The sequence below is a fragment of the Acipenser ruthenus genome, chromosome 33, assembly GCF_902713425.1.
Source record: "Acipenser ruthenus chromosome 33, fAciRut3.2 maternal haplotype, whole genome shotgun sequence".
Taxonomy (NCBI): Eukaryota; Metazoa; Chordata; class Actinopteri; order Acipenseriformes; family Acipenseridae; genus Acipenser; species Acipenser ruthenus.
Window position 1 is genome coordinate 8,571,207 of NC_081221.1, and position 14,300 is coordinate 8,585,506.

A 14,300-nucleotide genomic window follows, 5' to 3' on the forward strand; every position below is an offset into this window, starting at 1 on the left:
GCATCAAAATCTGTTGCTGCCTTGGAAGGAAACCATCTTCAGGATCCATTAAAACCCATGGGGTAAAGTATGGTTAATATAGGGGCAAAACTAAAATCTGCCCAATACAGGACATCTGCCACGCTGCTACCTTGCCTTCCTCTTGGATCTTTATTAGCATTAGAACTTTATTGTATCTTCCTCTACTAATTTCTACCAACCACCCTCTTGTCATAAATGCACTGGGATGGTTCAGTCTGTGTGGAGTTCATCAGACGAGGTAAGAAGACAAAGATTACCTATAATATGGTTTCTTCGTAGGATGATGAACTCCACACACCTATACCCCACCGTCCTTTACCCTCTTTTCTTTACTGTTCTAATTTTCGAAATTTGGACAATGATTGGTTATAACGTGGGCTTTTATGGAGGAAGTGACATGGGCTTTGGCGCCGAAAAGGATTACATCAGTGATCTCTGGGTAAGAGATCAGTTTGTATCCTCCTGACCAAGCAACATGGAGACCAGCCCTGTGTTCAGTAAAAGGAGAGCACTCTCTCGTGATGCCCCATAACATATGTTAGCAGTTATTGAACGGTGTATTAGGAGTGAGCAGTTTCACAATAGCAGGCAAGAATCGCTGTGTATTAAACCTTGTCCGAAATCGTAATTTTCCCTTTCCTGTCCAATGTCAGACCCTGTACGACATCATCAAAAAGACGCATAAAAAACAGGTCTCTAGTCGTTTTTTCTCTGGAAAAAGCCGAGAAAACCATTCAATGCCCGAGTGAGACCAATAGGAGCCGAAAAAAAAAAAGGGCGAATCTCATGAATACTGATAGACCCAACACCACATAGATAACACGGACATAAGCAAACAAGATAGCTGCTTCCGCATCCAGTGCTCAAAGAACATCACAGACATTTGCAGAGCTTTTTTTAGATGTTATAGTAATACAATAACGACTTGGATCGCATTATTGAGGAGTTTGGTGATAAAACGAGTGATCAGGAGATGATTTATCAGTATGTACTACTAAGAGGTATGCAAAAAATATAGCGAACAAGGGTTGGGGCGGGGCTGGAGATGCAGTATTGAGTGTCCTGTTGATATGCAGTGCCTTTTCAACCTGTTTTACTGTGAAAAAAAATACTTTTAAAAAGCGCGTCTGAAAATAAATTGGACCTGACGCGCCTGACGCGCGCTGAATAAATGGACCGCAAAGGGTTAAAACAGTTGCTTTAAGCAAGTTTTGCAATTTTTGTATATACAGTGCGTTGGAAAAGTATTTGCCCCCTGTCTGATTTTCTGCATTTTTGCACATTTTTCACATTGTATTTGGTCAGATTTTTTTATGGGTTGTAGTAGTATATAGAGGGAGTCTGAGAGAAAAAATGACACCAAAGTTTGGTGCTTCTTTCATTTGTTTGGTGTGCAAGGTAATCAAACATGCAGTCTTCAGGTGTGAAAAAGTTATTGCCCCCCAGTGGCAGAGCAGAGCTCTGCCCTTTTAAATATTGGCATGGATGGGGTTAAATTCTCCTCCCTGCCCAGGTTTATTGTGTCAGGTGGGAATAATTTAACAATCAATTAACACCCAGTCACCTGACATAAAAGAAAGCCTCAGCTCCTCAGTAGAGAGAGGTAGCTGAGGAAGCAAGCAGGTTTTGTTGTTGCTTGCTGGGTTTTTCTTTGTTTGCTGTTTTTTTGAAATTTTGCAGTCCAGTGAAGGCAAAGCTCAGCCTGGAAGATTTATTTCTGTAAGTTTTGCTTTATGTTTATTATTTGTGTTTTAAAAACCCTTTTGTTTGGCCCTCGTGCCTGTTTATTTTGAGTCTTTTATTTAATAAAAATATTTTGTTTGAACTGCAGTCTGTCTCTGGGCCTCATCCCTTGCGCCATCCTGTCACACCCCCTAGTTAACTCAACCCAATTAAAGGGATAATTAGGGTCAGCTGTTTGAGTACTTTGGTTAACAACCAGGCCTGATTTGGGCCAGCCCTGCCCAATATAAATCTGACTAACTTTGGCCCTTACCATCAGAGTTAAGTTGTCAGCACACAGGTTCTAGAGGCACATCATGCCACGAACAAAAAAAAATTCCTGTAGACCTCCGGAAAAAAGTTGTTGATGCCTATCAGTCTGGAAAAGGTTACAAAGCCATTTCTAAGGCTCTGGGGCTCCACCGAACCACAGTCGGAGCCATATTGTCCAAATGGAGAAAGTTTGGGACAGTAGTGAATCTTCCCAGGAGTGGCCGTCCTGCCAAAATATCTCCAAGAGCAAGGCGTAAAATTGTCCAGGAAGTCACAAAGAACCCTAGAACAACATCCAGGGATCTGCAGGCCTCTTTCGCCTCAGCTAAGGTCAGTGTTCATGACTCCACCATCAGAAAGACACTGGGCAAAAATGGGATTCATGGCAGAGTAGCAAGGCGGAAACCATTGCTCACTAAAAGAACACGAATGCTCGTCTCAAGTTTGCCAAAAAGCACCTGGATGATCCTCAAGAGTTCTGGAACAGTGTTCTATGGACAGATGAGTCAAAAGTGGAACTTTTTGTCCGACATGGGCCATGTTATGTCTGGCGAAAACCAAACGCTGCATTCCACAGTAAGAACCTCATAACAACGGTCAAGCATGGTAGTGGTAGTGTCATGGTTTGGGGATGCTTTGCTGCATTAGGACCTGGACGCCTTGCCATCATTGAAGGAACCATGAATTCTGCTCTGTATCAGAGAATTCTACAGGAGAATGCCAGGCCATCCATCCGTGAGCTGAAGCTGAAGCGCAGCTGGGTCATGCAGCAAGACAATGATCTAAAACACACAAGCAAGTCTACATCAGAATGGTTGAAGAACAAGAAATTTAAAGTTTTGGAATGGCCTAGTCAAAGTCCAGACCTAAACCCCATTGAGATGTTGTGGCAGGACCTGAAACGAGCAGTTCATGCTTGAAAACCCACAAATGTCACTGAGTTGAAGCAGTTCTGCATGGAGGAGAGGGCCAAAATTCCTCCACGGCGCTGTGAGAGACTAATCAATAACTACAATAAGCGTTTGGTTGTAGTTATTGCTGCTAAATGTGGCGTAACCAGTTATTGAGTCTAAGGGGGAGATTACTTTTTCACATGGGGGCATTGGGTTATCTTTAATAAATAAATGAAATATGTATCAATTTTTTGTGTTATTTGTTCACTCAGGGTCCCTTTTATCTAATATTAGGTTTTGGTTGAAGATCTGATAACATTCAGTGTCAAAAATGTGCAAAAATGCAGAAAATCAGACGGGGCAAATACTTTTTCACGGCACTGTATATATTTTAAATGTAATTATTAATACTACTGTATTTCTGTAATGTAGTTACTGACACTTTTTTTTTGGTTTTATCTTGAGGGAAGTCATATTTGTCAAGTTTTACAAATGGTCCATGTTTCCTTTTCTAATACAGTCGTCACTTTAAAAAAACATACCATAATCAGTTTTAAAAAGCCAAAAATGACAACAAAAATATTAGGAAGCGCTCTCGGCGTGCAGGTCGTTCAATAGAAAACGCCACGTAACGCTCTGGAGTGCTCTGCCTATTGAACGCACCTCAGGAGTGGAGTTCATCATCCTACGAAAAACCATATTACAGGTAATCTTCGTCATCTGGCTAGTTTGAAATAAAATGTTTTAGATATCTTTGCAAAACAGAAAAGAAACAAATAAATACAATTTATTTATTTAGAAACCAGTCACAGAACCTGCCATCTTTGGTAGAGGATGGTAGTGTTGAACATTTTCTCACATTACTTTGAATTCTGTCATTGTGGATTTCCCTCAGCAAATGGCACTGCTTTCCTATGATAAAAATGCAGCAAAAATGCGTGGCTTGGTAAGTTTCCTTTCCATGAAATGAGGCGGCACTCCAGCCCTCATTGTCGGTTTGCTGGTGTCCTCGAGTGTCCTGAGCTCCCAAGGGCAGGCTGCCAAGAGGATATCCCCCCTGAAACTGGATCTGAACCACTGCCGGCTGCAATCCCATCCACAGAGGAATTCCAGCACAAACTCCAATGTCGGCTTGGAATTACAGAGAATCTTGTTTTCAAGATTGTGTCAACACTAAAGTGAAATGCATCAATTTGATCTCATCTGTATTGGTCAGAATACATGTATTTACCATAAAACCATGTTTCTTCATCGTTGGCCATCTGGGGTGTTTTTTTTTTACAGCTGCAAATATTTCAGGAAAGTGTGTTTATCCTTTGAGACTAACAAAAACCTTTAGCTTGATCACCCTAGCGCTCAGTCACAAATGTACTGTAGAAACCTCATTTGATCTGACAGGGATGGCATCACTGAAGATACATAACCTTGGGCATTATTATTATTATTAATTAGCCATTTAGTAGATGCTTTTATCCAAAGCGACTTACAGAGACTAGGGGGTCAACAACTGCTGCTGCAGTGTCACTTACATCTCATCCAAAGGACAGAGCACAAGGTCTTGTTCAGGGTCACACACAGTAAACTGTGGGCTTGAACTGGGAACCTCCTGGTAACAAGCCCCTTTTTCTAACCACTGGACCACCAAGCCTCCTCGTATATACAGTCAACTCTCATTAATAAGAATTTCAAATGTTTCATCAGTAATTCTTATTGTCAGGAGAAGCCAAATACATACTGTCAATTTTTATTGAAGTCACAGTGACACTGAAATTACATTTTAAATTACAGTGCAATGAAAAGTATTATACATTTAAAAGTACTGTTCATTTTATTGAACATACGGTCGTAAGTGAACTTTAAAGGATACATTGCAACTTAAAATCTGCATGTCCCATTTTGAAAACAGGCATTTTCAAACCACAAAAACAAGGCATCCTCAACATCAGGGTACTGAGCAAATCGGAAACACTGACGACTTGCATTCACAGTTTTGTTGTTCATAGGCCTGTATTGTATCCTGGTTTTTCAGAAAGGTAGGGTGTTCGCGGGAATGTTGAAATCTGCAGCAACATCTTTCTTTTTCTTGTACGGTGGTATATTATCCACCCCTTTCAACATCTCCACTTTTGTCTGCAAGTTTTTATGCTGGCCATTCATTTCAGTGTGTCATGGAAATGACATTGATGCATGATCACTATGGCAATTCGAAGTGCACCATAGGATCAGCAGTCCCAAAACAGCACTAAAATACAGTACAGAGCCACTAATCTGGATGCAAGTTAATACATTTCTCAATATCCTTTACACTCAGCTGTTCTACTAGGGAATTAGTTTTATTCAATATTTTCTTCCCTTGGGGGCTCCAAAATAACAATAAACTGTAATGTGTATATAACAGTTAATGTGTATTATAAGAAGTCAATTACAATAAGTGACCGTTGAACTATGTCAGGAAATGTGTGACTCCGAGTTCGTCTTGGTGAGAATTGACAATATGTTTTACATTTTTAACTATTTATTCTAACATAAATATATAAAATTAAGGGTCTATGTAGTTTTAGTTTATTTCTATATTTCTGGAATACTTTGACCTTTTTTCAAACAATATAAACCACAAAAGATATACCAAAGTGAGTGCAAATTAACTTTACACAGAGAGAGAGAGAATTGACAAAAATGAATTTCTAATAGAAAAGGAGTAACTGCATACAGAAGATTTATTTTAAATACCAAAAGATACCAAAGGTAAAGCCTTCAGAACAAAACTGTTACCTGTCTTTTAATGTATTAAGAGGCCCAGTCTAAGATCTGATATAAGCCAGTACTAGGTGTGTAGTGAGGTCATCTTGAAATATCTCTGGTGTACAGATGGGGTGACATAGTTGGGGTTTAGGCAGCTTGTAATTCCCACTGAAAGGGGAAGCCCAGAAAACTCCTGCCTGGCTCCAAGCCACGCATTTTACCAAGCCACGCATTTTTGCACCCACACGCACACAGCAGGGAGCAGAGAACGTTCTGGCCAGGAGGCTATGTTGAGCATGTTGAAATGTCAAGCAGCTGATTAGATTAATAAGACACACATACACTTTGATATTTGATAGTGTTGAAACATTGAGGCATGAGGTCATGCAGGTGTGATGTCTGCAGGATTTTTTATTTATTTTTTGTCTATTTTTGAACTGTTAATTGAAAGGAACTGTGTTGTCAAAATGAAATGTAAAGGTACTATCCTGTCCCATTTAAATGTCAATATAGACAGGTAGTGTTAAATGCTAATATTAATGTCATATTTTTGCTATGTATGAGCTTCTCATTTGACATTCAGTATCAGGAGGCAGTCGAGTGGACGCTGAATGCTAGAAGTCTTATAAATCTAAGGGATGAGAGTGGCTCACCTGGTAAAGGCCTCCCCTGTCATACAGTCAGGGGAGCAGAGGTTTGTGTCCTGGCTGTGAGATTCGCCAGGGATTCCACAGGAAGCGTTGCATTGGCTCTGGCACTCCTGCGGTTTAGGGGCCAAATTGGCTGGGACTGAGTCACCTCACCACGCCACAGTGGCCCTTACTGGCCAGGCACCTGGTGAGCTTAAGTAGATACCTGCAGGGCTGGTCCTCAAGGGGTATCTGCTGTTGATTGGTTAAGTTGTGGGATTGGCAGAACCCACTGACCTTCTATTCTTCTGAGCTGTTGTGGGTTTTAGCTGTGGTAAGGGAATGTAATAGGACAATAGGGAGAACAACAAAAATAGTTTTTATCTTTTTACATCTGATTGCGAAAATGTGGTTAATCTTTAATCTATATATTTTTTTTCTAAATCCAGGCCAGTACCAAAGTGGAAGTGGATATGGAGAAGGCAGAGAAGCTGCAGGTGAAGCGCAGTGATTTCTTTGCATCGCTGGACAACGACATCAAACCTGTGAGTAACCTGGCCGTCTGACTGATTGATTAGTTGATGTCAGTCAGGATGGCATGACAAACCAAAGAAATGTGGGAGTCACTGATGAAAAAAATCAATCCCAGTAGGACGCCTTGATCCTAAACCCCTGTTAGGACCACTGAACACCCTTATCAGGGCCCAGCTCTGCTGGCTAACCCGCGACCAGTGATACATTCAAATGTTTGTACTGTTAAAACAAGAAGTGTTTCATCTATTTTGATCTAAATAGATTATTAAAATGCCCCCCTTGCTTTAAGCTTTTGGAAACCAACATCCCTAACAATGCAGGTCATACTTGTCTTTAACAGCGTAAATTATTTAAAAGATAACAGTTTTTCTATGCACTGCAGTCCTGTGTTATGCTGGGATATCATATCACCCCTATCACACAAGCTCACTAACCCAGACCCTGCTGTGCTTTCCAGGCCTTTGGCACACACCAGGAGGACTACGCCAGCTACATCAGGAATGGCATCATTAAGTGGGGCGACCCTGTCTCCCGAGTCCTGGATGATGGGGAGCTGCTGGTCCAGCAAACCAAGAACAGCGACCGCACACCACTGGTTAGCGTGCTGCTGGAAGGTAAGGGCTGCTGCTCGGCCAATCTGAGAAAGAATCTCAGGACTGCACACTGCTTCTCAGTCTCTCTCCAGTCATGTGCATAGTGTAGAAATAGATGTTGCTTCACTGCTCATTTTTAAAATGGTTGAATGGAATAAGTATCATAAGTCTCATTCTACTTTTAAACTGGCCTCTATGGACAAAACTCCCAGAACCAAGACATACACCCCCCCTCCCCCAATGGCTTTTGATTACTTCCTAAAGTCAGCCTTTGTAATACAGAGCTGACTATTCTTTTTTTTAATGTATTTTCTTTGTAAGTAAGAATCATGGGTCAAAAAATACATTTTGGGGGTGATGACTGCACGACTTGTATAATTAATGTTATAAAATGTCAATGAAACAGTAATTTTTAGATTTTTTTTTATATGGTGCAAATTATTTTTAAAGCAGCATGGATCTTAATTTCTTGAGCAGGATGGGGTTTACAACGAAGTGTGATTGTTCCCTGCCAAGTTTAAAAACACTAAAACAAAAAACCAAACACAAAAAACACTGATACAGTCTCATATGTGATAAAGACAACCAGTGGATATTGTAAGTCACAACAATGTGTCCTTGGTTTACGAAGCTGATCAGACACAAAATGAAGAAAATAAGTGATTGCTTTTTTATACACAGGGTTACAGATAAATCCACCCTGCCTCTTCAGTGGGTTCTGTGGAATAATCTGGGATTTAATTTCAATGCAATTTATCTATTTTTCTGACACCCTCAGGTCCTCCACACAGTGGCAAGACTGCCCTGGCCGCCAAGATAGCAGAGCAGTCCCAGTTCCCCTTCATTAAGATCTGCTCACCTGACATGACAATCGGCTTCTCAGAGACTGCCAAGTGCCAGGCTATGAAGAAGGTAAAGGAGGCCATGAGACAGTGGAGACACTAAGCATTTGTATTCTAAAACACAAGAGCTTAATAATAATGATAATAATAATAATAATAATAATAATAATAATAATAATAATACATTTGCAATGTACAGTAATTGATGGAAACATAGTGGATCATTAGTAGGTTAATTTCATTTTGCATCATTTCTCATAATGCATAAGAACATAAGAAAGTTTACAAACGAGAGGAGGCCATTTGGCCCATCTTACTCGTTTGATTGTTCGTAGCTTATTGATCCCAGAATCTCATCAAGCAGCTTCTTGAAGGATCCCAGGGTGTCAGCTTCAACAACATTACTGGGGACATCAGAGAATCAGCTGCAAGACACACACAAATATGCTAATGTTTTGTAAGAATGGTCTCAAAATAATAGGTTTACCTCAAGAGGCTGTAGTCTCGATTTGAGGCTGATATTTATGATAATAACTTGCGATAGGTTAGTAAACTGAGTGCGAAGGTTGATGCCAGTTATTGCGAAAAATGCACCCAATTTATCCTTGGAGGGAATGCTGATCTCAGTGTTTTCAGCCCGAATTTTATCGCATTTCCTAACATTTTGCTTGCATGTCTGAGCCCCACCTCCTCCATGCTAGATCCAGCTTCATAGCAGCAGACTCTTGCTCGTTTGGTTGTTAGTAGCTTATTGATCCCAGAATCTCATCAAGCAGCTTCTTGAAGGATCCCAGGGTGTCAGCTTCAACAACATTACTGGGGAGTTGGTTCCAGACCCTCACAATTCTCTGTGTAAAAAAAGTGCCTTCTATTTTCTGTTCTGAATGGCCCTTTATCTAATCTCCATTTGTGACCCCTGGTCCTTGTTTTTTTTCAGGTCAAAAAAGTCCCCTGGGTCGACATTGTCTATACCTTTTAGAATTTTGAATGCTTGAATCAGATCACCGCGTAGTCTTCTTTGGCATACAACATGCCTTTTAAACCCGGGATAATTCTGGTTGCTCTTCTTTGCACTTTTTCTAGAGCCATTGCACTGTCTCTGCTTTGTGCGAGTGTACAGAGAATGGGTCTTACTGTTAATCTAACTTTTTGGTGTGGTTTTTAGAATTTTAGGATTAGTAAATGCAACATTTAAAGTGCTATTTGGAGCTAACTAACTTCTATATTTCCATACTTACTGTAGTTCAGTTATTGTGTTACAGGAATCTTGAACTCAAATAATCATAAACAAACTAATTTATTTAAAGCTTTTATTATATATGTAGGATATAGTGTGTTGTCTATGTCTTCTTACAAACACTGTTTTCATTCCCTGTATCTTTAGATCTTTGACGATGCGTACAAGTCCCAGCTGAGCTGTATTGTGGTGGATGATATTGAGCGGCTGTTAGGTAAGAGGGCTCTCTTCTGGTGTGCCTTGCTTCTCAAACTCAGCTCTGGCCATTGGGCACACATGCTCATATGTGCATGCATACAATTATATGCAGGGCATTTTTAGAAAACAGTTGGAAGAGAAGAAAAAAAATTATTAGAAAAAGTTGAATTAGAATAATCACTTTCAGGATCCAGGCAGTTTGTGGCGTACAAAGAAAGGTAAGTTAGAATGCACTGGTGAGATCACACTTATATTACAGTACTGCATTCAGTTCTGAACCCCACATTACAAAAAAGACAGTACGGCTTTAGAGAGCCTTATACCAAGCTAAAAGGTGTGTTATAAAGATTGTTTGAGGGTTCTATTTATCCTGTATTTAAAAAAAGTCATGAGGGACTTGAATGACATTTTTTAAATCTTAAACGTAGCTGACAAAGTTAATCCTTGTCACTATTCGAAGCATAGCACAGAGACCAGGACTAGAGGATACAGTTGAAAATTGAGTGTAGACAGGCATAGAATAGAGTCGAGCATTAGAATAGAGCATAAGAGACACATTTTTACACAGAGAATATAGAATGGGTTACCAAGCCATGTTGTTGCTGTAGTGTTGTTGGAATCCCTTATAATCCGACTAGAAACCGGATGAGCATTGATGAGCCGAATATCTTCCACTTGTTCTTAACTTTTCTAATGTAATATTAGTTTATTATTACATTATTATTTGCACTTACCAGCCATTGGCAGCGTTGACTTGCATGCAGGTGCATGGGCTTATAAATGAAACCAGAAAAGTAACTGCATTTCATATGAAACAGCCTATACCCAAGTGTAAGCCCATGCATCTGTTTGCATGGTTATAATGTAAACGTCTGATCAAGCCCGCCTGTTTTTTAATACTATGGACATTTTAGCTTGCGATTCCGATAACCTGATTTCCTCCAGGGTCCCATCACCTGACAGTTTGCTCCTGTGTGAGTGAAGGCAACATGCCTCAACCAACAGCCACCAGCAGGCATGAGCATAACATCAAGTGCTGTCTGAAGCCATTTGTTAGTAAGCCCTTAAATTACGACAGGCGCCAAATCCTGAGCTCACTAAATATCTGCAAGCATGACACACAGCAAAACTGCAATTCATAAAAAGGGACTGAGGCTTAACCAGAAAAAAAACCCTGACCACATGTGAAAATGAGACATTACAGCAGCAGCACTTTGCCAAGATTAGTCAGCAGTCGCCATTTAAAATGGAATAGAAGATGGACTTGCCATGACTTGCTTGAGAATCATGTAATGAGCTGCACATATATAAACAGATGGCATAGCACATAAAACCAGCACATGGTTTACTGGCCTACTCTGTAGCAATGTATTTGTATATAACACATGGATATTACCAATAATATGTAGACCCACATTCGACTAGTGACTGCTGCATGCTTCTTTCTTACTAGTCTATAAATATTACAAATAAATACAAATACATGTAAACTGGGATGATCAGAACTCCCTCCAAATAATATAAATTATATGTGTAGAATATAAAGAAGTACTTCTGAAAGATGTAAATTTTGAATGCAATTGTTGTTAAGATAAATTATTAATTAATTGTATATGTTATTTACAAATTCACTACAGCGATACCGCCCCATTTTTTAAATCTTTGCCAAATGGTGACAGAAAAAAATTGCTTTCCAAAAACACTGTCTCACCGTGTACAGTACAATGGAAATGGAAGCTTTACATTTACTATTACAATAAAACATACATTTTAACTAATGTAACATTCTCACCCTGTGTATAACACGCACCCGAGATAATGTGTATGACTGAGGTGCTTTAGGATTACATTCCTTGTATAACAAGCACCTCTTATATTACTATCAAAAATAGTGTACTGTCCTACAGTATATAGAGCACTATTACCTGAATATAGTGCACACCTTTATGTAACATGCAACAAATATATAACACAGATATTCTTCTAAAATATGTAAAAAGGTGCACAATATTATTAGAAAAAATTACAGAAAATGTATAAACAAATATATACCATGAGTTTTTATTTAGAAAAATAACTAAACCTTACATTTTCTACTGATTACTTTCCATTTTAGTTAATGATAAATAGAGCTAGAGCTAGCGGTCCAGATAAGCTGCGTACCTGCCATTTTTACGCGTTAGAAAATCCTAAATACACACTAAATTTAAATTGAATGCATAAAAATGGGCATATCAATTTCACTGCACAGCTTGTCTGCCTCCCCTAAAACTTCCACTAACAACTATATCTCCCAGAATACAAACACAAAAAAACCAACCCAACAAACACCATCCAATCTGTGACTAGCCCTGTTGATTTTGCAGCCAATCACAGTAAGAATACGAACATTTCAAAGCTACACAGGTGAAGCGTAAACACCCCAGTTCAGTCCAACTTGAGCCATCGTCAGTGGCAACCACTAAACAAAGGTGCCTGTAATATTAAACAAACTGTTTTATAACTCATTAGTGCATTACCTTATTTTATTTATATGTATGGCTTTAGTTTTAACAAGTTCACTGAGTTTAAGAATGTAATATTAAAATATAAGTAACGTAATTAATTTGCAGTCAGTGTGATACTTCGAAAAAAATGCGCTGAACCGATAAAGAACCTTGGAATACACGCATGGTTGTACAGTAGTTCAAAGTAACATTGCAGTTAAAATGGAAGGCTCTTTTTTAATGCCTAACCCATTACCGTTAAAGATTGTACAGCATTTATCAAGATTACGCATGGACTTCAATAATGTTGCACTTTACCCCCTGAAAATAAATGTTACTCTCTGTGTTAGAATTAGAGGGTAAGTTACTCCCAGACCCAAAACCTTATCTGGAGCACTGGCTATAGCTTTACAGACACATCAGTAAAAACTGCAAATACAAATGATAGATGTGGTGACGAGAATAAAAGCTAGCAGAGTTATATTGATTTCCAGTCTGGCCTGACAATTCAACTCTCGCCTTTCAGACTATGTTCCCATTGGACCTCGCTTCTCTAACCTGGTTCTACAAGCCCTGCTGGTGCTGTTGAAGAAGGCGCCCCCTCATGTAAGTAAATGACAGTTTACAGACTATAGGCAAACCTATACTAACGACCTGTCTATAGTACTCTCTATTTCACATGCTAGATACTAGGTCTGTGAATATGTAGACCCCCTTTAATATAATTGACAGTCTCTTGAGTTGCGAGCCTGTATTCCCCTGAATGGAACATGTGTTTGGCATTGAGGGTGTAATATTGGAAATTACACTTAGATGGCAGTAGTTCTTGGCAAGGATATAATTTCTCGCTTTAAAAGTCTGCACATATGCTTCTCCACAAGATTCTTCAGTACTTACCGATAATAAAGCAAATGTCAAATAGACTATTTCCTAGTCATAAACCATTTAATAATGTAACTACACTATTTCATTTTCCATGAACTGTTACTATGTCTAAAATGTATTTGCAAAGAAAACTTGATTTTCGACCTTCCTAGTTTGTTGCTTTCTTGTATTTCTGAGGAGAAAATTGTCCTGACAGGCAGGTGCCGTTAGTAGATTGTGAGATTGGATGGGGAAGGGATGTAAAAAGGGATTAAAAGTGTGTATTGTAATAAAAAAAAGAACTAGGTCCATGGTATTGATTAGGAGGACTGTTTTAAGGGAGTGTTTAGTTAATATAAGATATCCCAAACATTATTAACAAAGCACAGGGATTTTTATAAGGTTGTCTCTTAAATTGCCCCCCTGCTGCAGATTTTGCACTCCTGCGAGTGGCCGATTTGTTTGTTTGTATGCTTTGTTTGTTTTATTACTGCTTTCCTAAAGGAACTTACTGCTCTGGTTTCCAGTGTGAAGGGGTTAAATTAAAGAACTCTGTGTCTCTGCCGAGCCCAGCAGTGTAGAGAGTGTTTTGTGCTCTGAATTGAAGTGAAGGTATTTTCTGAGAGCGCAAGAGAGTGATTGAAAAAGGCCCCTCACAGCAGGGAGTCTGTGGACAGAGAGAATGGTCCCAGTGAGAGATCAGGGCCCTGGCAGCTTCACCGGCTTGTGTGGTGCTTCATCTGCATGCACAGTCACACTGAGCAGGGGTGTGGGGGGCTGCTAAAGCAACACTTAGGACAAGAAGCATCATAATCTCTTGAGGACTGGGCTGGGAGTCTGCGATTCTCAACCTCTCTCCATTTAAACATTGTAGAAAAATGCTGGCTTTTGTTGTTGAACTCATTGTTTAGTATCACTGCCTTGCTTGATCTGTATTGGTTTCATTTTTCTTAACAACACAGTATTTAATAGATATATAATATGTTATAGCCCTACCATACCAATTACGTTTATATAGCATCCATGTCCAAGCCTCCCAGGGTACTTTACAAACTTAAAACAGCCCCTACAGAACTACATTTAAGCAAAAGCCTGGTCAAAAATTCTTCAGTCTAACCTTAAAATATCAACTGTGCTACAGAGCACAGCAATTAAACCCTGGCACTTTTCATTCAAAATCTGGGGACTACTAGGAGATGCCAGGGACATAAGGAATAATGAGATCACTCAAATGAGCAGTTCAAAGGCCATGAATTGCTTTTTAAA

At 39.5% G+C, this 14,300-nt stretch overlaps 1 protein-coding gene across 3 annotated transcripts in view; it reads left to right on the forward strand.

Moving 5' to 3' along the window:
- The window catches only part of LOC117433404 (vesicle-fusing ATPase), a 129,827-nt gene that overhangs the window by 96,018 nt on the left and 19,509 nt on the right, over positions 1–14,300 (forward strand). For all 3 annotated transcript variants that reach the window (XM_034055634.3, XM_034055635.3, XM_034055632.2), the window contains exons 13-17: positions 6,730–6,825; positions 7,272–7,428; positions 8,186–8,319; positions 9,634–9,700; positions 12,697–12,776. In XM_034055634.3, coding sequence (XP_033911525.1) covers positions 6,730–6,825; positions 7,272–7,428; positions 8,186–8,319; positions 9,634–9,700; positions 12,697–12,776 — 534 coding nt within the window. The remainder of the gene's footprint in view (positions 1–6,729; positions 6,826–7,271; positions 7,429–8,185; positions 8,320–9,633; positions 9,701–12,696; positions 12,777–14,300) is intronic.